Below are 24652 nucleotides of genomic sequence, written 5' to 3'. Positions count from 1 at the left end.
AAACACTGGTGAGATTTATGTCAGAGACTGTTTTGCTTATGTCCTCTTCTATGAGTTTTATGGTTTTGTGTCTTATATTTAAGTTCTTATGACATTTTGAGTTTATTTTTGTGCATGGTATGAAGGTGTGCTCTAGCTTCATTTTACTGTGGTTTTGATTTGCATTTCTCTGATGATTAGCAATGCTGACAATCTTTTCATGTGCTTGTTAGCCATCTGTATGTCTTCTTTAAGAAAAATGTCCTTTCACGTCTTCTGTCCATTTTTTAATACTTTTTTTTTTTTTGACATTTAGTTATATGAGCTGATTACATATTTTGGATATTAACCCCTTATCAGTCGTATGAATTGCAAAACATTTTTCCCATTCAATAGGTTGTCTTTTCATTTTGTCAATGTTTCCATTGCTGTGCAAAAGCTTTTAAGTTTAATTAGGTCTTATTTGCTTACATTTGTTTTTATTTTCTTTGCGTCAGGAGTCAGATCCCCAATATATTGGAATTATGTCAGAGTATTCTGCTTGTTTTCTTCTAGGAGTTTGATGGTTTTGGGTTTCACATTTAGAACAGGTCTTTAATCCATTTTGAGTTTTTTGCATATTATGCGAAAAAATGCTCTAATTTCATTCTTTAACATGCAGCTGTCCAGTTTTCACACCACTTATTTAAAAATGAGACTGTTTTTTCACCCTTGAATATTCTTGCTTCTTTTATCATAGATTAATTGACCAGAAGTGTGTGGGTTGATTTTTGTTTCATTGAGCTGTGTCTGTTTTTGTAGCAGTGATACAATGTTTTGATTACTGTAACTTTGTAGTATAATCTGAAGTTGGGGAGCATGATGTCTCCAGCTCTGTTCTTCTTTTTCAAAATTGTTTTTGTCAATTTGGGGTCTTTTGTGTTTCCGTATAAATTTTAAAATTATTTGTTCTAGTACTGTAAAAAAAAAATGCCATTGGTATTTTGACAGGGATTACACTGAATCTATAGATTGCCTTATCACTTCAACAATGTTAAATCTTCAAATCCATGAATGTGGTATATCTTTTTAGCGTTTTATGTCATCCTTCTTTCATTAGTTTCTTACAGTTTTTTGAGTACAGGTGTTTTATCTCCTTATTTAGATTTATTTTTAGGTATTTTGTTGTTTGATGTGATTCTAAATTAGAATCCTTAATTTCTCTGAGAGTTTGCTTGTATATAGACATGCAATAGATTTCTGTATATTAATTTTTTATCCTAAAACTTGACTGAATTCACTGATGAGCTCTAGTAGTTTTTTGGTGGTGTCTTTCAGATTTTCTATGTCTAGTATCATGTCATCTGCAAATAATTACAGTTTTACTTTGTCCTTACCAATTTGGATTTCTTCATTTCTTTTTCTTGTTGATTGCTGTGCTAGGACTTGCAATTCTATGTTGAATAAAAGTGGTGAGAGTGGGCATCCTTGTCTTGATCTTAGGGAAAATGCTTTCAGCTTTTCACTCTTGAATATGATGTTATCTATTGGCTTGTCATATATGGCTTTTCTAATGCTGAGGTATGTTCCCTCTATATGCACTTTGTGGAGAATTTTTTTTTTATCATAAATGGAAGTTGAATTTGGTTAAAAGATTTTTTTTGCATCTGTTGAGATGATCATATGATATTTATTCCTCAGTTTCTTAATGTGGTATATTACACTGATTGATTTACAGAGATGGAACCATGCTTGCATCCCTGGATAATTTCTACTTTATCATGGTGTATGATCCTATTAATGTATTGTTGGATTTCATTTGCTAATATTTTGAGAGTTTTTGCATCTATGTTCATAAGTGATACTGGCCTGCATTTGGTGAGGTAGGCCTTATAGAAAGAATTCACAAGCATTCTTTCTTCTGCAATTTTTTTCTTCTGTAAATTTTTGAAAGCTTGAGAAGAATAGATACTAACTCTTCTCTAAATGTTTGGTAGAATTCACTTGTGAAGCCATCTGGTCCTGGACTTTTGGAGGAGTTTTTAAAATCACTGATTGAATTTCAGTACTGGTAATTGGTCTGCTCATATTTTCTTGTTCTTTCTGATTCAGCCTTGGAAGATTACACATTTTTAGGAATTTGTCCACTTCTTCTATCCATCTTATTGCCATATAGTTGTTCATAGTACACTCTTACAATCTGTTATATTTCTGTGGTGTCAGTTGTAACTTCCTTTTCATTTCCAATTTTACTGATTTGACCCTTCTCTTTATTTTTTTCTTGATAAATCTTGATAAAAGACTTCAGTTTTTACCTTTTATCTTCAAAAAACTAGCTCTTGGTATCATTATCTTTTCTGTTTTTTCACCTTGTATTTCATTTATTTCTGCTCTTTATGGTTTCTTTTCTGTTACTAACTTGGGATTTTGTTTGTTCCTTTTTCAGCTCCTTTAGGTATAAGGGTAGGTTGTTTGATATTTTCTTGTTTCCTGAGGTAAGCTTGTATCACTATAAACTTCCCTCTCAGAACTGCTTTTGTTTTATCTCATAGATTTTGGATTGTTGTGTTCTTGTTTTCATCTCTCTCCAGGTATTTTAACATTTCCTCTTCGATTTTGTCACTGATCCACTGGCAGTTTTGTAGCACGCTGTTTGGCCTTACCTGTTTGCAATTTCTGCAGTTTTTTTCTTGTAATTGCTTTCTAGTTTCATGGAGTTGTGGTTGGAAAAGATGCTTGATACGATTTCAATTTTCTTAAATTTACTGAGACTTATTTTATGGACTAGCAGGCAATCTATCCTGGAGAAAGTTCCATTTGCACTTTAAAAGAATGTGTACTCTGCTGCTTTTGGATGGACTCTTAAATATATCTGTTCAGTCCATATGGTCTATGCATCCCTTAAGGCTAGTGTTTCCTTATTGAGTTTTTGGTCTGGATGATCTGTCCATCAGTGTAAGTGGGATAGTAAAGTTTCCTACTATTATTGTGGTATTGTCAATTTTTCCCTATATGTCTAATTTTTATTTATTTAAAAATTTTTTGCTGCTCTGGGTCTTCATTGCTGCACAGGGATTTCTCTAGTTGCGATGAATGGGCTTCTCATTGAGGTGCCTTTTGTTTTCTTGTTGTGAAGCATGGGATCTAAGGTATGCGGGCTTCAGTAGCTGTGGCACACAGGCTCAGTGTTGTGGTTCATGGGCTTAGTTGCTCATGGAATGTGGGTCTTCTCAGACCAGGGATCGAACCTATGTCCTCTGTCCTGGCAGGTGAATTCTTAATCAATGGATCATCAGGGAAGCCCCCCTTTTATGTCTTTTAATATTTGCTTTATGTATTTAGGAGCGACTATGTTTGGTGCATATATACTTACAATTGCTGTATCTTCTTGGATTGATCCTTGATCAGTGTAATATTCCTCTGTCTCTTATTACAGTCTGTTTCAAAGTCTATTTTGTTTGATATGAGTATTTCTACCTCATCTATCTTTTGATTTCCATTTGCATGGAAGACCTTTATCCAACTTCTCACTTACAGTCTTGTGTATTTTTAGATCCAAAGTGAGTTTCTTATAAACAGAATATATGTGGGTTTTATTTTTGTATCCATTCAGCCACTCTATTGCCATTTTGTCAGTTGATTTAGGCTCTAAGTTTTGATATGTTGTGTTTTTGTTTTCATTCCTCTCTTAAGTATTTTCAAATCTCCCTTGTGATTTATTCCTTAAACCATTTGTTGTTTATGAGTGTTTTGTTTAATTTCCACAAATATGTGAGTCTTCTAGTTTTATTTCTATTATTGATTTTTTACTTCATACTGTTATGGTTAGAGAAGAGATTTTGTATGATGTCTAGTCTACTGAGACTTAATTAGTGGTCTAACATGTATTCTACCTGGGAAACTGTCACATGTACACTTGAGAAGAATGTGTATTTTGCTTTGGGGTAGAATATTCCGTAGGGGCATTATTCTGCCTACCACAATGGGCCTATTCATTTATACAACAAATATTTTGAGGACCTATTTTGTGGCAAGCACTTTTATAGGCACTAGGATTCAGTAGTAAAATCTACGTTCTTTTTCTCATAAACTTTACCTTTTAGTACAGGAGATACAATGAACAAATAAATATAGTATGTCAGGTGTGCTAAGTGCTATAAAGGAGCAGCAGATATGTAGGGAATGAAGATGTAGGAGTGTGTGTGATGCTGTTTTATACAGGGTGGTTGGGGAAGTCCTTTCTAAAGTGTTACTTAAACAGAATTCTACAGAAAGTGAGAAAGGAAGCCATGTGGATACCTGGAACAAGGGTGTTTTAGGGAGAGGAGTATTAAGTCCCAAGGCTTGGAGCCAGGAGCATGCATGACATATTCAAGAAACAGCAATAAGGCCATTGTGGCTATACCTGGTTGAGCAAGCAGAAGAACAATGGTGGTAGAAGTCAGAGAAGAAACAGGAAGAAGATCAGGTAGGGGCTTGCAGACCATTGTAAAGACATTATAAGGGTTTACCTGCATGAGACAGAAAATCATTGTAAAGTTTTAAGCAGAGGGGTGATACAGTATGACTTTGGCTTAAAAATAATCACTAGAGCTAATTGGTTGAAGTTTTTAGAAGAGCCAAGGCAGAAGCAGAGAGGCTAATTAGGAGACTGTTTCAATCATCTAAGTGAGAAATCATGGTAGATGAACCAGGATGGTAGCCATGGATGTGCTAAGAAGTGAGTAGATTCTGAAAATCTTCAGAAGGGAAAGGCAAAATGATTTCCTGATAGATTGGACATAAATATGAGAAAAAGAGGAGTGAAAAATGGCTCAGTGATTTTCAGCCTGTCACTGAAAGAATGTGGCAGCTATTTACAGAGACAGGGAAGACACTGGATAGAGAATGTCTGGGGAGGACAATGAGGAGCTTAGCTGTAAATATGTTAAATTCAAGGTGCCTATTAAACATATAGGATAAAATGAGCTTCCCAAGGGTAGGGAATTCTGTATATCTTATCCCCAAGGCTTACAATAGTATCTGACATAGAGTAGCCACTCAGTAGATATTTGTTGAATAAATGAATAAATATACAAGTCTGAATTTAGAGGAATGATCTGGGCTTGGAGATATTTGGGAGTCATCAGCACACAGATGGTATTTAAAGCCAGCTCATCTGGTGAGTGAACATAAATTAGCCTGAGAATTGAGCTGTAGGGTGTTCCAACATGTAGAAGTTGGGAAGATGAGAATAAATCAGCAAAGAAAACTGAAAAACAGAAACCAGTGGGGTAGGAGGAAAAGCAAGAAAGTGTGATGTTCTAGAAGCAAAGTGAAGATAGTTTCAAAGAGAAGGAAGTAATAAATAAAAAAGTTTAATTAAAAATGAGGACTAAGAAAGGTAAAATTTATAGAAATGACTATTAAATACTATTTTTAGATTATAAAAACTAACTGCATATGTTTAGGATGGGAAGAGGGACAGGGGACTGGAATATAGTTTTCAAAAATAAGTGGGGAAAAAAAAGACTTAGCATATTCGTTGTATACCTATTCAAATGAAGAAACAGTCCTGCCTGATTACCAATGAATACAATTCAATTTTGACTAAGCTAACAGGAGTACAGTATATGCAACAAGAAAAGTTTAACCTTTTCTACTGCACTGAACAACCACCCTGGAAGTACTGGTTCTAGCACTGGGTGCAGCACCACGTTCAGGACACTGATGCATCACAAAGTTCCCAAGGAAAGTGATTTCTGTGCTAAAAGTATATGAAACAATGTCATCTGAGGAAAATTTGAAGGAATTGGGAAATTTATTTCAGAACTGGGGGCTATAAAGGTTATCTTCAAAGTGAAGAGGTATTACACTGTTATTTATGATCCCAGAGGAGAGATGTTACCCAAAAGTAGATACTAAACTTACAGAAAAATTTCTAACAATTAGAACACTCAAGTGTTAAATTGGCTGTTGATGAGGTATTACTTTCTTAACTATTCTGCAATAAGTAGAGGAACACATTTACTGAAGTGGCAGAGGGTTGTGGCATCAAAACTCGGCTGGGCATTGGCCAGGATGATGTCTAAGATTCTGTTCGGTTCTGGGCTGTTATAACAGATGTGAATCTACTTCGAAAATTATACTCTCCCCCCTCTCCCACACACTATGCTATGTATATGCTACAGGGAGAAAATAAACTTGTTTAACGTAGATCTAATTTGGAGCCCTGTAGAGGGAATGAGGATGACTTAGTGGAGATATGAGAGCAAGAGAAAACTCGAAGTGGAAAAGATACATGTGTAAGCGCTGTAAGATTATCTGGACATTTGGTTAGAGAAGAGGAAAAATATATGGGCAATGAAAGAGTGAGAATATTAGATAGGGGGAGACTGGTTTATACTTGGGAAGAGTTTCATCTGGTTATGAATTTCAATTTCATTCAAAGAGGAACTTTTGAGAAGGAAACCCTTTTGGGAAGAGAAGTGCTGGACGATGAAAACAGATAGGTAGCCATTCTTGTGGTTTGGGATCAACAAACTAAAACATGCTGGAATAAGAGGAAGACCAGGAGGACACCAACGAGAATGGAAGGTAAAGGGTGAGGCCCTTAAGAAGAAACTCTGGTCTCTGGCAGAGGTCTGAATGGAGGCCTGAGAAAGTTCAAAATAAAAAGGTGATGAGCTCAGGACAGTCTGGGGACAACCAAAGATAAATGGAGAAAGGGCAGGGAGGAGCCCATGAGGCGAGAAGGTGGTAGGCTCTGGATGACAGACCACAGCATATGGTCCTAGGTCTTGGAACTACATGCTAGGGTTGTTGTGCAAGACTGCCTCTCAGATGGGATAGTTCTGACCTCTCTATCTTCAGTTCATCGTGACTGTAAACACAAAAGGGTCCTGTGCTGATTTTGGCTAGTTTAGCTGACATTTTGGCCTTCTCTAATCTTTAGTATTTGGCAGTTAGGCTGAAGGAGCTCTGTCAGAGGCTCTGCTGTGTTGCCAAAAGAAAGCAATTATTTCTTCTGGGTGAGTAGCTGGGAGTGGACAATGTCATATCTGGGTTGCATGGTGTGGTACCCTCCTAAACGATCTTTCCTGCTTCCACTCTCTCCCCTATAATTCATTCTACACAGAGTAAAAATCCATTACTTTTAAAGTAATCAGATCATGCTGCTCTCCTGCTTACAATCCTCCAGTGGTTTCCTTCCACACTTGGAATAAAAGCCAAACTTTCACTCTCTGTCCTCATCTCTTGGCCCTTACTCTCTGACTTTATCTCCTAGCACCTTCTTGCTCATCACATTCCAGCACATTGCCTTCTCTGCTTCTGGTACACACCCACTTCAGATGTTTGGGAGTCATCAACTTCCTGTTCTGCTCAACTGGAATACTCTTCCCTTCAGTCTTTACAGAGTTGGCTCCTTCTTAGCTTCAGCATCACCTTCCCAGAGCAGCCTCCCCTGACCACTCCGTCTACCCAAGTCACTCTGCTGTATTACTCTGCTTTATTTTCTTGTATCACTATCACTAGCTGAAAATATCTTACTCATTTACTGGTTTGTCATCTTTTTCTCCTGTTAGACTGCAAGCTCCATAGAGTGAGTATTTTGTTCACCACTGGACCCCTAATACCTTGACAAATGTCTGGCACATAGATGGTCAGTAAATAACAATTAATAAAGATTTGCTAAAGCAATGGAAGAGAGAGAGACAGAGACAGAGAGAGGGAGAGAGCTGGTTTCAGCAAGGTATACTGAAGGCATGAAGGCCCTGGATGTCTCCTTCTTACCTTAGGGGGAGAAGAGCGTGAGACATGGGCAACTCTTATTTCTATGTTAAGAATGGGTGCAGGAAATGGAGCACTGGCATAGGGTACACACTGGTATTTGCTAACACTGCCAGTCACGGCTATTTCCCAGCTTCTTATTTTGTTTCTAGCTCAGGTGCTAGGTGCCCAAAGGGGAACTGCTAGGATATTTAGTCTCTCTCCTTAAGGAAATCTTTTCTTTGAAGACATACTCAGGACAAAGATCTAGTGAATGAGACAGATATCAAGTCATAGGTATAAACACTAGGGGCCATCTCACATTTCTGAAGCAAGTATTTTTTAATTTTTGTTTAATTAGATAGGATAGGATTTGATTCTGAAAGACAGAAGTTAAAAATAATAAAGGTTTGGGGTCCTAAAATCTGTTCATATGACTAGAATCATGAGAAGCATAAGGTAAATCCGGAGGAAAAAAAGCCAACTTTGGATGAAAGCCAATGAGCTTAGAATCTGACATATTAAATATCAGTTCCTGGAAGAAATTGCAAGTAGTAATTCCAAGAGGAAATGTCTATCAGGGCCTTGTTTATGAATACAGTTTATGCCTTAATTTTACTTGCTTCTGGCTTAATTTGCTTTTCCCTATTATCTTTTATCATAATTCTTTCTTTTTTTAAAAAAAATAAAAAGACACACATACACTGTAACCCAACTCAATTCTTCCTGGAACAGGGTGGGGTATAATAAATATATATATAAAAGCTACCTTGGGCAAGAGGTCAGGCTGACAGACATGTTAGTCCCCATCTGCCCCATTCCTTGTCCCACTCTTTGAAGAAGAATTAGCAAATTCATGTTTACAGTGTGAGGAAACAGGCATTGAGAAGCTAAAGAATCCGTCATCTGTCACAGAGCTAAGAGAGCAGGACCAGCATTCATATTTCTCTGACTCCCAAACCCATGCTCTTCAACACAACTCTATAAAAGGATTTTCCTCTTGAGATCCTGACCCCCAGAGTCCTAAAAGCAGTGTGGGTTCAGCTGCAAGTGAATCCCAGGCAGATTCTGCTCTGCTAAGTCTGGTGAGCCTGTATACATACTGACAGACTTCCTTCATCATATCCTATCCCCTCTGGGAGTCGTAGCCAGTGAAGGCTGCCCCCAAATGCTGGCCCCGTGGGTCAGGCCCAGACAGCCCCCATTTTCTGGGATAGTGCCTAGCACACAGTAGACATACAGTGTGAATCGCAGCAATGGAGCGATAATCCTTCTGTCCTTACAAGTCAACTACGGCTTTATTACCAGCTGGGATAGATCTCTTAGAAATCTCTCTACTAACATTTGCTTAATTGTGAAAATAGAGACAGTCCAGAGATGCCTGTATTCTTCTCACTTTCCAAACCTGAAGGATGAGGACAGTCACTCTTCCTTGTAAGTCTAGAGGCTGTAATGACCCCCTGGACAGTGTGAGGATTGCTGGGAGATAACTCATGAGGTGCCCTTCACCTGGGGCATGTAAATGGTGTTCAACAAATGTTATTTCCTTTAGGTCCACTTGCTTAATCCTACTGCATTTACTTCATTTCCCATCTCCCAATACGAACAACCCTTTTTTTCTGAGGGCAGTGGCTAAAGATACCAAGAGAAGGGTGATAATAGCAAGCATGAGAGTGCAGAGGAAAGAACACAGATGAGAACCGGATACTGGGAAAACACTGATCTCTAGTGCAGGCCGGAATGTGGCAGACTGTATTTTTCAAACATGGCCACAGCAGTATTTCTGGTATCATATGCTCTTCTAGAACCTTTATATTCCCCACAAAGAGATGAAGTCTATTTCTCTTCCCTTTGAAGCCGGGTGGGACTCTGTCGCTGCTTTGCTGAAGAGAATTCAGTGGTGGGATACTGCATGACCCCTGATCTAGGTCATAAAACATGACATGGTTTCTACTTGGCTCTCTCCTTGGTCAGGATGCTCCTCCTTCGAACCTGTCACCATGCTGTGAGGAAGCCCAAGTTAGCCTGTGCAGAGAGACCACATGGAAAGGTCCCTAAAAAACAGTGAGCATGAGAGTGCAGAGAAGGAAAGCACGCAGATGAGAACAGACATGTGGGAACAAGTACAAAGATGATTCCAACCTCCAGCCTTCAAGTCTTCCAACTGAGGCCCAGACACTGTGAAACAAAGAACGCCATTCTCCCTGTGTCTGACGGAATTCCTGACACACAGAATCTGTGAGATGAACAGGCTGTTGTCTTACGTCAGTAAGTTTTGAGGTAATCTATTACATAAGCCACAGTAACTGGAACAAGAAGAAAAACAAAGGAGAGTGTGTGGCAGGGTGAGACCGGAGAAGAGTGGGGTTGGAGTAGTCTGAATGTCGCCAAGTAGTAAGCAAGACTAGTACTAGTAAGGCAGATTACAGCTTGATATAAGGAGAGGCTTTTAAAGTGTTAAAACTGATCAATGACTGAATAGGCTCCCCCAGTTCCCTGTCAATGAAGATACTCAAATATAAACTGAGAAAGGTTACTGAAGAGGTACAAATTGGAACCAAAGACTGGGTTCAGGTGACTGTAAGGTTCCTTCCAGTCAGTCTGGGTTACAAGGAAGACAGATGAGACAGAGGTGACATCTGGAGTCTGATGCCTGGGACACCAGTGATACCATACATAAAAAGAGAAACTATGAGCAGATTGACAAGGATTCTTCTTTTCCATTCCTTTTGTCTCTTGCCCAGATGAGTGTTAATGGTCTTTCCCACTTTCTGTAACCTCTCTCACACATTTTCACATGGTAACTTCCAAATATGGTCCTTAGTATGTCATTGCCCTAATTAAAGGCTTTTCAAACATATTTACTTATTTACTTGGCAGAATGGGGGATTTTTAGCTGTAGCATGTGAACTCTTGTGTTCTGTTGTTGTGTTAGTCGGTCAGTTGTGTCTGATTCTTTGCGACCCCATGCACCATAGCCCGCCAGGCTCCTCTGTCTGTGGGATACTCCAAGGCAAGAATATTGGAGTGGGGTTGCCACTCCCTTCTCCAGGGGATCTTCCCAACCCAGGGATCGAACCCAGGTCTCCTACATTGTGGGCAGATTCTTTACCAACTGAGCCACCAGGGAAGTCTTAGTTGTGAGCTCTTAGTTGTGGCACATGGGATCTATTAATAGTTTCCTGACCAGGGATCAAACTTGGGCCCCCTGAATTGGGAATGTGGAGTCTTAACCACTGGACCACCAGAGAAATCCCCTGATCAAAGGATTTTAATGACACCACTGTCACCACCACATTCAGCAGGTCATTTTATACACCACACAGTATTTTTATATTCATTAGCTCACTTGAACATCATAACGGCCTGGGAGGTACTAAAATCACCGCTACAAGCACCTCAAAATCCAGCTAAAGCACGTACTCTGTTCATTCTTCATGTTTTTTTGCTTTGATGTTTTGCTTATGCTATTTTATGTTTTTCTCAACTCTAAATGTTCCAAACCTTTTATCTTTCAAGGCCCAGATTAAATTTTAGTTGCTCTAGAAAACAGCTGATTCCTGCAACTAAGAGTGGTCTCTCCCTCCTCTGAACTTTGTCAATGATGACATGATAATCCAGTATTTATCAAGCAATTACTATGTGCCAAGCAGCATGCTGAGTGCTCTCTCTATGTTATCGTCTATCTTCTGTATTGCTCTCTACCTTATACCATGGATATTTGTATACACCTCTTCTTTACTAGCTTACCGGCTCCTTGAGGATAAGATCAATGTCTGAGTCATTTTTGTATTCTCCCAAGTCTAGCACGGGGCCTGGCACAGAGCAAGCACTATATAAATATTTGTCTAATGAATGAATGAATAATTCAGGCAGGCAAAGTTAAAGTTTACCTTTGCTCGAACAAATGGTTTTCAAGCACCCTTAAACACTTGAGAAGCACTCATTTATATCCACATAATTAACGGGCTAAATTACAAATCATTCTTATCTTTTTAAGACCCAGGTTTCTAGGGACCTTGGCTAGGATCTATTTTGTCAGTGTCGTTTACAGATGTAAAAGTGGAAAACCACAAATACACATACTAACAGACTTCTTTTTGTGCAAAAATATTGTAGAATTCGGAACAGTCTTTTCCAACCAATCAGAATTAGCTAGTTTATACAAGTTTCTCTCTTTCACCTGTGTGGTCATAAAGATGTAAACTCTTTCACTTTGAATCCCACTACTTCTTGGTCCACCTGCTATACTACTTTGCACAGTTATGAATTTAGAAATGACTGTTGACTAAGTGAAAGAACTGTGTTGGTTGTAACGCGTAATTACTCATTATGGTTCTGATCCCATTAGTTCAGCTAAGGAGCCAGCACCTTAAGGGCGCCTCAGGGAGCCTCAGCCAATTATGGCTGTTGAGTCACTGCCCCGAGATTTGAAAACTATCCTTTTTTCTTTACTTCTTGTAGGCCCAAAAATGGAAAACTGACAACAGTAAAGGCTAAACAGGCATTTCAGAAAGTTGTATTACAGATTGTTGAAGTTTGTTGAAGTGATCAAGAATTATAGCTAGTGAAAAATTCCCATATTAAAATTCTGACATATTCCTAATATAAAATCAACCCTTTTCACCTGAAGATTGCAATTTCAATTTTTACTAAAGAAACACAAGTTATTGTCTAAAACCAAGCCTGGTACAAAAATCATCAGTTAGTGCTTCCCTCACCCACACTGAAGCAGAGATTAACAGAGTACATTCTGACACCTAAATTGTCTTTCACAAAACCTAGGAAAAAATTAGAAGATTAAGGGCACAATAGGAGGGGAGTGCAAAAGCAGACCTGCTATAATCACCACCACAAAGGCCGGCCACTGGCAGAGTGCAAAGTGTTTACTCAAAGCCCTGTGCTATCCATCAGTGTCCGTAATTATCTCAGGTCTGCCGGTTCACAAGAGGCAATTTTTGAAGGCTTCTCTGGCTCCCCTTTGTCTCTTATTCCTGCTGGTCACAAAAGGGCTTTGAGGACAAGCCTTGCTCGACACTCTGGCTCTGGCTGGCTTCTCCACACAGCCCAAACAGGAATTATGTGAATTACTCCAACAGAACAACCACCACACTACCTTTCTCCCCAGACACGGCTATGACCTTGTGCCGAAACCCTGTTGAAGTGTTTCCAACAGGCCACTGTAGTTGACAATTTAGAAATACAATTTCTATGAAGATACAGGAAGTAGTACAAAATGGTCTGTAACTATTAGAGGTAAACAAATCAGAAGAGATAGGAAAACTCCCTGTGTTCCTGTAGCTCGGCAGTGCTCAGGAAATGCTGGAAGACGGAAAGACATGAGGAAGAAAAGCAGTGAGGGATCATTTTTCTCTCTGTCTCAGAAGCAGATTATACCGATACTGCTAAGAATTTCTTAGGTAAATTGAGCCAGGGAACTACCTGGACCTGCTTTCATAAGAAGGCCTACTAATAGAAATCTGCTGAGTAACTGAGGTTGGGGAAGGAAATTATACTGGGAAAAAATAGATTAAGAATTCTTAAAAACTACTAGAAACATCACTTTGCTGACAAAGGTCCATATAGTCAAAGCTATGGTTTTTCCAGTAGTCATGTATGGATGTGGGAGTTGGACCCTAAAGAAGGTTGAGTGCCAAAGAATTGATGCTTTCAAACTGTGGTGCTGGAGAAGACTCTTGAGAGTCCCTTGGACTGCAAGGAGATCAAATTAGTCAATCCTACAGGAAATAAACCTGGAATTTCATTGGAAGAACTGGTGCTGAAGCTGAAGCTCCAATACTTTGGCCACCTGATGCGAAGAGCTGATTCACTGGAAAAGACCCTGATGCTGGGAGAGATTAAAGGCAAAAAAAGAAGAGGGTGACCAAGGATGAGATGGTTGGTATCACTGACACAATGGACATGAGTTTGAGCAAACTCAGGGAGATAGTGAAGGACAGGGAAGCCTGGCGTGCTGCAGTTCATGGGGTTGCTGAGTCAGACATGACTTAGTGACTGAACAACAACAACAACAAACTACTAAGGGTTAATCATTGACTTATTTAAAATCCAGTTGTATATGTACATATAAATAACTATACTTCATTTTATGAGCATACACTCAACACACATGTGTGTGTATGCATGCTAAGCTGCTTCAGTTGTGTTGGACTCTTTGTGACCCCATGGACTGTAACCTGCCAAGCTCCTCTGTCCATGGGATTTTCCAGGCAAGAATACTGGAATGGGTTGCCATGCCCTCCCCTTCAGGGGATCTTCCTGACCCAGGGATCGAACCCTCATCTCCTGTGTCTCCTGCACTGGCAGGCAGGTTCTTCACCACTAGTGTCACCTGGGAAGCCCATACACACACAGGCACACACATATGGACTATCATTTTATATATAAACTTCATATACATACACACCTACATGCACACACACTCACACTTTGGTCTGCTTGGATAATCTCAGGCATGTCTAGAATCACGGAAAATGGTGGTGTATATTCTATAATTTGGAGACCATCTCATCTACTGCTCAAAAATTTCATCAGAAACCTGGGAGTCATTCTGGATTCCTCATTTCCTTTTATCCTCCCATATTATCAAGCTCTATGTCATCTCACTTACGTTTATTCTGTGTCCTCACTGTATCTGTTCCTCTCTGTTTTCACTGTCTCTACAGGTCCTCAACATTTAAAAAGCCTATTCCTAAGGCAAGGGTAGAATAGCATTGAAACATGTATATTATCATACATGAAACAGATCTCCAGTCCAGGTTCAATGCATGAGACAGGTGCTCAGGGCTGGTGCACTGGGATGACCCTGAGGGATGGGATGGGGAGGGAGATGAGAGGGAGGGTCAGGATGGGGAACACATGTACACCCATGGCTGATTCATGTGAATGTAGGGCAAAAACCACTACAATATTGTAAAGTAATTAACATCCAATTAAAATAAATAAATAATAAAAAATAAAAAGCCTACTCCTTCTAGTGGGCTCAAGGCTACTAGACTCAAGCCATTCCAGCCATTTCTATACTTTTCAGGAGTGATCATCCTATACCGGAAATGTGAGGAGCTCACTGAATATCTAATCTCCTGCAACCCTTCACAGTCACCCTATTATAAACCACATCAAACTGAACATAAGGCAATGTCTTCCATATCCGTAACTCTTAGTTTGGGCTGTCCCCCAAAGAGATCCTGAAACAAAGACACGGTTGTGCGACGCTTACCTGTGAGGAAGTAGAGAAGGAAAAGAGGGCAGGGAGAAAAGTCAATTAAGTATGTGTTAATGAACAGGTTACCACTCTCCAAGGGGCCCCCTGGAGAGACTGTAAGGAACACACTTCAGTATTGTCCCATTGAGGGTTAGTGGAGCTGGGATGTTATCCACCAATTTATTGTTAGAGAGTGACTCCTGGGTGTTAATTCTCCTGTACTTCTAGCAAACAGCTACTTGTCCAGAGAATATCCTCAGGTAGTGAAATACAGGAAGTCACTGGCAGGTGACCGCCTAGTAGGCCTCAGGTATCAATAACACCTGCTATATCATGCAATACCCTTATGCCCTTTCTCCCAAATGAATTCTTTACTCCACTTGTCTTCTGGATCCTTTACGATTTAGGTCACTGAAGCCCTTCTTGACCTCCTCTGGAAGTGCTTTACTTCCTTTTCTGTGCACCCTCTCTTCTGCTGCAGCTATTACATTGTAGCTATTACTTTACAAGTCTGACCCTCTGACAGACTCCGGGCTCCCTGAGGAGCTTCAGTACTTAGCTTGGAGTTTGGCCCAGGGCAGATGTTCAGTCAATGTCTACTAGACAAGGACATGTTTGTGTGTGTTAAAGAGAAGAGGATGCTGTCCTCCATATATGTAATTGAGAAAGTCTTCAAAGAAACAAAATGTATCCGCCCATATTCTGAATAATACAAAGGCAAGTGTGTAAGAGGGAACACCAGGGGAGGAACCTTGGGTCCTAATTCAAATTATTTTGGCTCAGCTTCTTTCCCTATGAGTGGCTATGAATGACCTTTAAGCTTCTTTCAGGTCCCACAGATTTCAAGTGACTGAATCCATATGTACGGGAACGCTGATGCCCACAAACTACACAACAACCATATATGGAAATGTTTATGTGTCTGATATTCATTTGGATTCAAGGGAAGAGTACAGATGACAAAGACTTGAGATGCTGGCAGGTTTATAATGGGGTGTACATGAAAGAGCCAGTGTTGGGTCTTCTGGGTGAGAGGATCCCTCCCAGGGAGTGGCCAGGCTAGTGCACAGAAGCGAGTTGGGCAGCATGGTGGCCTCTAAACTGGCAGGTGCCAATGCCCTGGATGGATCCCTGTTACTGTTGCTACTGGAACTTACCGAGGTCACAGACCTACGAACAGCCCCTTCCCGAGTTCTCATCAAATCCCTGGAAGGTAGGCTCTGGATACATTTCTAGAGGGAACAGACTAAGTGTAATAGTGACTAAAGGCCATGCTTGACTTCCTTGACACTCAATCTTAATCTTCCTAGAAATGTGACTGGGGCTGGAGGGACTGGGTAAGAATAAAGAAGAACAGGTGGCTATCAAGGTCCTATAGGGTACAGACCAACAAATGTTGAGGAAGTTAATTTCTGAAAACAAATTCTCTTTTAAAATATTCTGAATAGAGACATTAGCATTGTGGTACACTGAATATGGCTGGATAAGATTTCTTTAAGTAATTAGACTTTATTAGCTTCAAAAAGTTTCTTTCTTGATAAATCCCTACACATACATATATATGTATACACACAGATATATATATATATATATATATATGTGGGCTTCTCTGGTAGCTGAGCTGGAGACCCTGGTTTGATTCCCAGGTACGGAAGATCCCCTGGAGAAGAGATAGGCTACTCACTCCAGTATTCTTGGGCTTCCCTGGTGGCTCAGAGGGTAAAGAATCTGCCTGCAACGCGGGAGACCTGGGTTCGATCACTGGGTTGGGAAAAGTCCCCTGGAGGAGGGCATGGCAACCTACTCCAGCATTCTTGCTTGGAGAATCCCTATGGACAAAGAGGAGCATGGTGGGCTACAGTCCATGGGGGTCACAAAGAGTCGGACACGACTGAGCAACTAAGCACAGCACAGCATATATATATATATATACTAAACAGCACTGCATACCAATTATATATAATATTATATTGTATATATAAAAAATATTATATATTTTTTATATATTATGCATTGATATCTTAATTATTATATATTATAATTATATATGATATATAATTATATAAATAATATGTAAAATATATAATATATATTACATAATATAATATATATTTATATATAACATATTTTATATATTATAAAACATATATATTAATATAATATAATATAAAAATAAATATATAAATAACAATAAATATATAAATTATATATATTAAATATATATTTATATACAATATCATATTATATATAAATATTTATAATATATGTTATAAAATATATATAAATTTTATATATTTATAATATAATAATATAATATATTACATATAATATATAATATATATTACATATATAATAATATACATATATAAGATACATATAATAATACATTACATATATAATATATAATATATATTACATATATACTATATATTACATATAAATATAATATATATAATAAATATATTATATTAATATAATAAATATATTATATTTATATGTAATATATTACATATATATTATATAAACATAATATATAATATATAAATATAATATATAATATATATAATATATAAACATAATATAAACATATAATATATAAACATAATATAAACATAATATATAATACATAAACATAATATAAATATATAATATATATAATATCTAAACATAATATAAACATATAATATATATTACATATATAATATATAATATGTATATAACAATATACATATATAATATATAATTATTTTATATATAATTATAATATAATAATATAATTATATATTATATATTATATATATATTATTATATATATTATATATATATTATATATATTAATATATATAATATATATTATAATATAAATATATATATTATATATATTATATATATATTATATATATAATATATATAATTATAATTATATATAAGTATAATATAATGATATAATACATATTAAATATATTGTATCATACATAATATATATTATATACATTTATAATATAATGATATAATAACACATATGAAATATATTATATAACATATATTATATACATTTATAATATAATAATGATATATAATATATATAATATTATTATGATTATAATATTATATATAATTGGTATGCAAGTGCTGGTTAGATTTTAATTATAAGAAAATTATTTTACTGAATATCCTCAATATGTCTGAGGGATATGTCATATTCCTGTCAGAAACACTGAGTCACTATTGCAAATGATTCTTAACTTGGTAGGTGAGGAGAGAAAAGAACACGAGGTGGTTTACTGTCTCTTAGAAAATTACTGCTTTTGAGGACAGTCCACAGGATGGGGTGGGGGGTTTAGAGAGCCAACCAGGCTACTAGTAGTTCCTGATACACTGGCTATAATCATGCCCACGGGGTATGAGTGACTTCACGGAGTTATTGTTTTTGGATGGCTCCTCTGTTATTCATAGAGATACCTTGGAAGAAGGAACAAAGGGGAAAATAAAGAACCTAGCAGGCTGTAACTGAAAGCATGTGATGGTCAGGGCACTGTGAGGCTGTGCCATGTTATGCTGAGGATCTGACTTGATTGGTCTAGTTTTGTTACTGACCTCCTGACTCAAGGAAAATCACTTGATTCCTCTGGATCTCAGTGGAAGAGGGACTGGATGGTCTCTTATAGAAATTATAGACAAGTTAATGACAACAACAAGAAAAATAGGCTCCGATAGGAGCCTGTAGCCAGAGAAAATGAGAAACATTAGACAAGTCTCAGTATGAGAAGCCAATAAGGACAGAGGTAGCACAAAGAGGAAAAGAGGCCAAGATGACCACGTACATCCTTATGAAATGACTCCAGAATGAGCAAAGTCCAAGAGATGTTTCAAAAGTTGAGTCCAGACTGACATCAAGTAGAGGCCTTACCTTCCGGTGACAGCAAAGCAAAGTGTGCACATTCCCTGTAGGAGTGCTGCAGCATGCTGCAGAAATGCAGCCATCTTGGGATTCTCATCCACTGGGCCTTGCACGGAGAGGAAGCAGCCACCAAGTTTGTCGATCAGACCAATGTTCACCACGTAGCTAGATGTGGGGACAAATATGTGTTACCAATGTGAAGGTAACATCTTTCCTTTCAAAAAGTGAAAGTGAAAGTTGCTCAGTCGTGTCCGACTCTGTGACCCCATGGACGGTAGCCTCCCAGGCTCCTCTGTCCGTGGAATTCTCCAGTCCAGAACACTGGAGTGAGTACCCGTTCCCTTCTCCAGGCATCTTCCCAACCCAGGGATCAAACCCAGGTCTCTCGCATTGCAGGTGGATTCTTTACTGGCTGAGCCACCAGAGAAGCTCTCACTTTCAAAGATAAACCTTAGTAAACACAGGCTTAGACGTCTCTAACAAGCAAAGACAACACAGATTTGAGTACAACATCTTAAGCAACTATTTCCTTAGATTTATTCCTGAACAATCAGTTATTTCTATAAATGATTCTATTTACTTCTGTTGGCTATTCTAATCTATTTTCTTCAAGAAAGTGATTATCTGATCATTCTCACCAGTCTAGAGTCTGACAATAACCATGATTAATAAGGATCTCTATACTCTTGAAAAGGAATACTTCTTAAAGTACTAGGGAGTTGAATTCACCAGAATGCAAGGATTCAGGATGATGCTACCCAGGCACTCTTGTTATAACCTAAACTTCCAATGCCACTGTAGATTCTCTACTTTTTAAAACCTTATCACCATTAAGAGTATAATAAGCAGCAAGAATCCAATTGCCCTCTGTTATGAAAAGTACCAGTTCTGAGAGTTGACAATATCACTTAAGAAGTTACTCTCATCTTTTCAATCTGTTAAATGGTTTTCTAGTTTCATTAACGGTTTTCTAGTTTCTAGTTTTCTAGTTTCATTAACGGTTTTCTAGTTTCATTAACCCAGACCAACAATAGTAGCTCTTAGTCCACAAAGCAGAAATAATCGAAAATATTTGAAGACTATAAGTACCTTGTAGATAATCAGCCTTAGCTTACAGATTTTATACCAATTCAGTGGTACCGCATTCACATATATGAAAAGTGAAGGACTCTGAATATAGCAGTTCTGAAAATCAACACATACAATCTTTCAGTGATATGTGCAAAGGAACTGATGCTTCTGCTTGTAAGTGCACTAAAATCCCTATCACTATTCATTTACTAATACATTTCTTTTGTAAAAGGAAGGAGAATCTAATGAATAATTCATGTTGGTAGCCTCTTTTAAGTTTACTATTTACAAGGTATAAAATAATGTTCCCTTTCTCTTTTTATGTTAGGAAATGTATTCATCTGGTTACTGAGCATCTCCCACAGTTTTAAAATTGGGAAGTATGAAATGATGACCACCAGCCCTATTATCTTATAATCAAGGAAAATGACATATTGACATGTTGAACCCTAGTCTCACAAGTTACTGGATGACCTTGGGCAAATTACCTTGCCCTTCTTAGTCTATTTTTTTTTTTTTTGATATAACAGTGTTAGTAGAAGGTTCTTGTGATAAGTGACTGATAAGCTAATACATACAAAGAACTTGACACATTTTATTATTAGTTTTATTGTTACTAGTAGTAATAATGGCAGTATTTTTAAAATACATGCATGCACATTCACTAGTCATAAATACAATGAAAATTAACACAACACAAAATACCATTTCACAAATATTAGACTGATAAAAATCACTAAGTATGTTAACATAAAACACTGATAAGGACATGAAGAATGGAACTCCTATCCTTTACTAATGGGAAGTGTACTCTGTAAAACTCCTTTGGAGAACAATTTGATGTTACTCAGCAAAGTTGAACATGGATTTATCATAGGATTCCAAATTCTTACTGTAGGCATATGCACTTCAGAAACTCGCATTTAGGTGCAAAAGAAGTTTCTACAAGGATATTGTATCATCGCTTGAAGTAGTGAAAAAATAGAAACTACTGCCCTCAAATAGGTGTACAAACTGGGAATTTAATTCATTTAAAAAATGTGTAGAGCAGTTAAAATGAATTAATCAGAATTATATGCATCAACATAGATAAATCTCAACATGTTATGTGAAAATAGAAATTGAAAAAATTGTATGATAGTATTTATGTAAATTTTAAATACATACAAAAACAGAAATGTTTATGGATATTCATTATATGAATATATAAAAATATATATATACACATATATATACAAAAATAATATAAAAAATGCACAGGAACTATATACACATACTCTTAACTCTCTCAAGAGATAAATCACTGTGTAATGGAAAGGAATGTAGATGAGGAGTTAACTGTACCTGCCACATTTGGTTTCTTACCAATATGAAAAAAGATCTAAGACAATATGGAAAAATGTTATCAGTTACTGGAAAATGATGTCAAGTTGGTACATAGGTATTGATAATTTGGTAAGGTGTAGACTGATACACTACATAAACTCATAAAAATTTAAATATTTTTGAAGGGAATAATGACAAACTGAAAGAGCATTTGAAATCTGTAAGATAAGGGTTAATGTTTTATCCCCCATGTTTATTGAGATACAGTTAATATACACATTGTTTAAGTTTAAGGTATACAATGTGATGATCTGATATGTGTATTGGTTACAAAATGTTACTGTTTTCTAGTTTCACACCACTGATCAGAGAAGATACTTGATATAATTTCTATGTTTTTGGATTGTTGAGACTTCTTTTGTGGCATAACATAGGATTCATCCTTGAAAATGTTCCATGTGTGTTTGACACCAATATATATTTTGCTGCTGTCGGATGGAGTGCTCTATATATGTCTGTTAGGTCCTTTTGGCCTAAGTGCTGTTTACATCAGTTGTTTCCTTATTGATTTCCTATCTGGAAGATCTATCTATTATTGTTGGGTGTTTCTTGTTGCTGTTTAGTTGCTAAGTCATGTCTGACTCTTTTGCAGCCTCATGGACTGTAGCCTGCCTGGCTCCCTGTCCATGGGATTTCCCAGGCAAGGATACTGGGGTGGGTTGTCATTTCCTTCTCCAGGAGTTTATTGTTGAGAGTGGGGTATTAATGTCCCCACATATTACTGTATTGTTGTTCTCCATTTAGTTCTGTTAGTATCAGTTTTATATATTTAGGGGCTCTAACACTGGATGCACAAATAATTACTTACTGTCATATCTTTGGTGGATTGACCCCTCTATCATTATATAATGATCTTCTTTGTCTCTTTCAACCATTTTTAGCTTAAAATCTATTTTTGCTGATATAAATATAGCTACCCTTCTTTTCGTCTGGTTACCATTTCTTTGAAATACTTACACCCCTTTGCTCTCAGTCCTTGTGTCTTTACAGCTAAAATAAGTCTCTTATAGTCAGCATGTTGTTGGATATTGTTTTTATCCTTCAGCCACTCCGAGTCTTTTTATTGGAAAATTTAACCCATTTACCCTTAAAGTAATTACTGGTCGCTAAGGACTTACTATTGATATTTCACTAATTATTTTCTGTTTTTTAAGCTCCCTTGACCTGTGTTCCCTCTCTTGCTGTCTTCTTTTGTGATTTGATGACTTTTGGGGACAGTATGTTTTGACTTCTTTATACTAAGTGTATCTACTATAGGTTTTTCTTGGGGAAATATATTTATTGCATTCTGTTTTTTTAATTAATTAATTTTAATTGGAGAATAATTAATTTACAATATTGTGGTGGTGTTTTTGCCATACATTGACATGAATCAGCCATGGATGCACATGTGTACCCCTGTCCTGAACCCTCCTCCGACCTCCCTCCCCACTCCATCCCTCTGGGTTGTCCCAGAGTACTGACTTTGAGTGCCCTGCTTCATGCATTAAACTTGCACTGGTCATCTATTTTACATATAGTAATATACATGTTTCAATGCTATTGTCTCATATCATCCCACCTTCACCTTCTCCCACGTAGTCCAAAAGTCTGTTCTTTACATCTGTGTCTCTTTTGCTGCCTTGAAAGAGACACATGTACTCCAATGTTCACTGCAGCACTGTTTACAATAGCTAGGACATAGAAGCAACCTAGATGTCCATCGGCAGATGAATGGATAAGGAAGTTGTGGTGCATATTACGTTGTTTTAAGTTGATAAGTTTGACAGCATACAGAAAATTTATGCAGTTGTCCCTCAGTATCTGTGGGGGTTTGGTCCCAGGACCTGTTGTGGATATCAAAATTCATATGCTCTGAAAAATACCAGATGCTCAAGTCCCATCATTGGCACTCCATATTCTTGGTTCTGCACCTGCAGACTCAACCAACTACAGATTGTGTAGTACTACAGTATTTATTAAAAAAAATACCTCACACATAAGTGGACATGCACATTTCAGATCTGTGTTGTTTAAAAGTCAACTGTACTTTTATTTCTCCTTCCTCATATTTCAGGTTATTCATGTTACAGTTTATATATTTTTACAGTGTTCATTCAATAACAAATTTCTGTGGTTATGGTTAAATCTATTACATTTGATTTTTAACTTTCAAACTAGCTTGTAAGTGAATTTTATGTATCACCACTATAATACCAGAGATCTGATTTTGACTATATGGTTAGCATTACCAGTGAGTATTATACTTCCATATGTTTTTATCTTATTAATTATCACCTTTTTCTTTAAACCTGAATAATGCCCTATAGTATTTCTTATAAGGGAGGTCTAGTGGTGATGAACTTCTTCTGCTTTTTTGTTTGAAAAAGTCTTTATTTCTCCTTCATTCCTGAAGGACAGCATTGCTGAGTACAGCATTCTTGGTTGGCAGTTTTTTCTTCAATATTCTGAAAGGCTGTGCCATAGGCTGGGCTTCTTGATCAGGCTGCTGGCTGTGCTCTGATATTGAGCAAGATTGCTGGCTGGCCTCTCTGGTTGGGAGCAGTCTCCAGTTGTATCTCATAGATGGGTGGGTCTAGAAACTGTCTCTGTGGTTGAGAAGAATTTTTTCTGGGCTCCATTATAGGGTGGGGCTGCAGGCTATGCTCTGTTGTTGAGTGGGACCATAGCTGGGTTCTGAGGTTTCCCAAGGTTATTGTTCAGTCTTCCTGGTTATGTGGGGTCAGAGGCTGAGCTCAACAGTTGGACACAGCTGCTGGCTTGACTCCCTGCCTGAACAGTGCTGTAGTTTGGACTTTGCAGCTGCCTAGGTTCCATAGCTGACCTTCCTGGATGGTCAGAAATGAAGGCAATGCTGAGCAAGAGGGCACGGATGATGACCTGCTTTCCTGCCCAGGTTGTGTGGTAAAACAAGCTCTATAGCTGGTACAGCCTGGGGACCCTAAGCAGCAGAACTGCCAACTGAATTCCCTGACCAGATGGGGCTACAGCTCAACTTCATATATGGGCAGAGCTGCTGCCTGGGATCTCTGCTTGGGAACCACGGTAGACAGGAGCACAGTCCACCAAGATCTGAGTGCTAAAGCACCACAGTCCACCCCTTTCTATTTGGTCCCCAGTGGTCAAGCCCTGCAGATTCCCCCAGTAATCTTTGTTAGGTGAGACCAAAGTGGAAGTGTCCCACAATGCTGGGGGAGCTAGATGTCCATTTGGGATCCTTCTTAGTACTGGAGAAACCACAGGCTTGGGGGGGGGGGGGCTGAATATAGCACCATGCTAGCCTGTGGGAGCACAGTGTGTAGCTGCTCCTCTTAGCCTTCTAGTGAATTACTTCTTGGTCTCTGAAGTCCAGAGCGGGATGC

General features: G+C 37.8%; 1 protein-coding gene across 30 annotated transcripts in view; it reads right to left on the bottom strand.

Annotated features, from left to right (window-relative positions):
* Positions 1 to 24652, bottom strand: part of SCAPER (S-phase cyclin A associated protein in the ER) — a 407833-nt gene that overhangs the window by 46245 nt on the left and 336936 nt on the right. For all 30 annotated transcript variants that reach the window (XM_081549564.1, XM_081549573.1, XM_081549582.1 and 27 more), the window contains one exon: positions 18843 to 18998. In XM_081549564.1, the coding sequence (XP_081405690.1) occupies positions 18843 to 18998 (156 nt within the window). The remainder of the gene's footprint in view (positions 1 to 18842; positions 18999 to 24652) is intronic.

This window comes from Giraffa tippelskirchi, chromosome 12 (genome assembly GCF_054371585.1).
Source record: "Giraffa tippelskirchi isolate mGirTip1 chromosome 12, T2T-mGirTip1v1.2.pri, whole genome shotgun sequence".
In the NCBI taxonomy this organism is placed as follows: Eukaryota; Metazoa; Chordata; class Mammalia; order Artiodactyla; family Giraffidae; genus Giraffa; species Giraffa tippelskirchi.
This window is presented reverse-complemented; position numbering and strand designations above follow the sequence as displayed.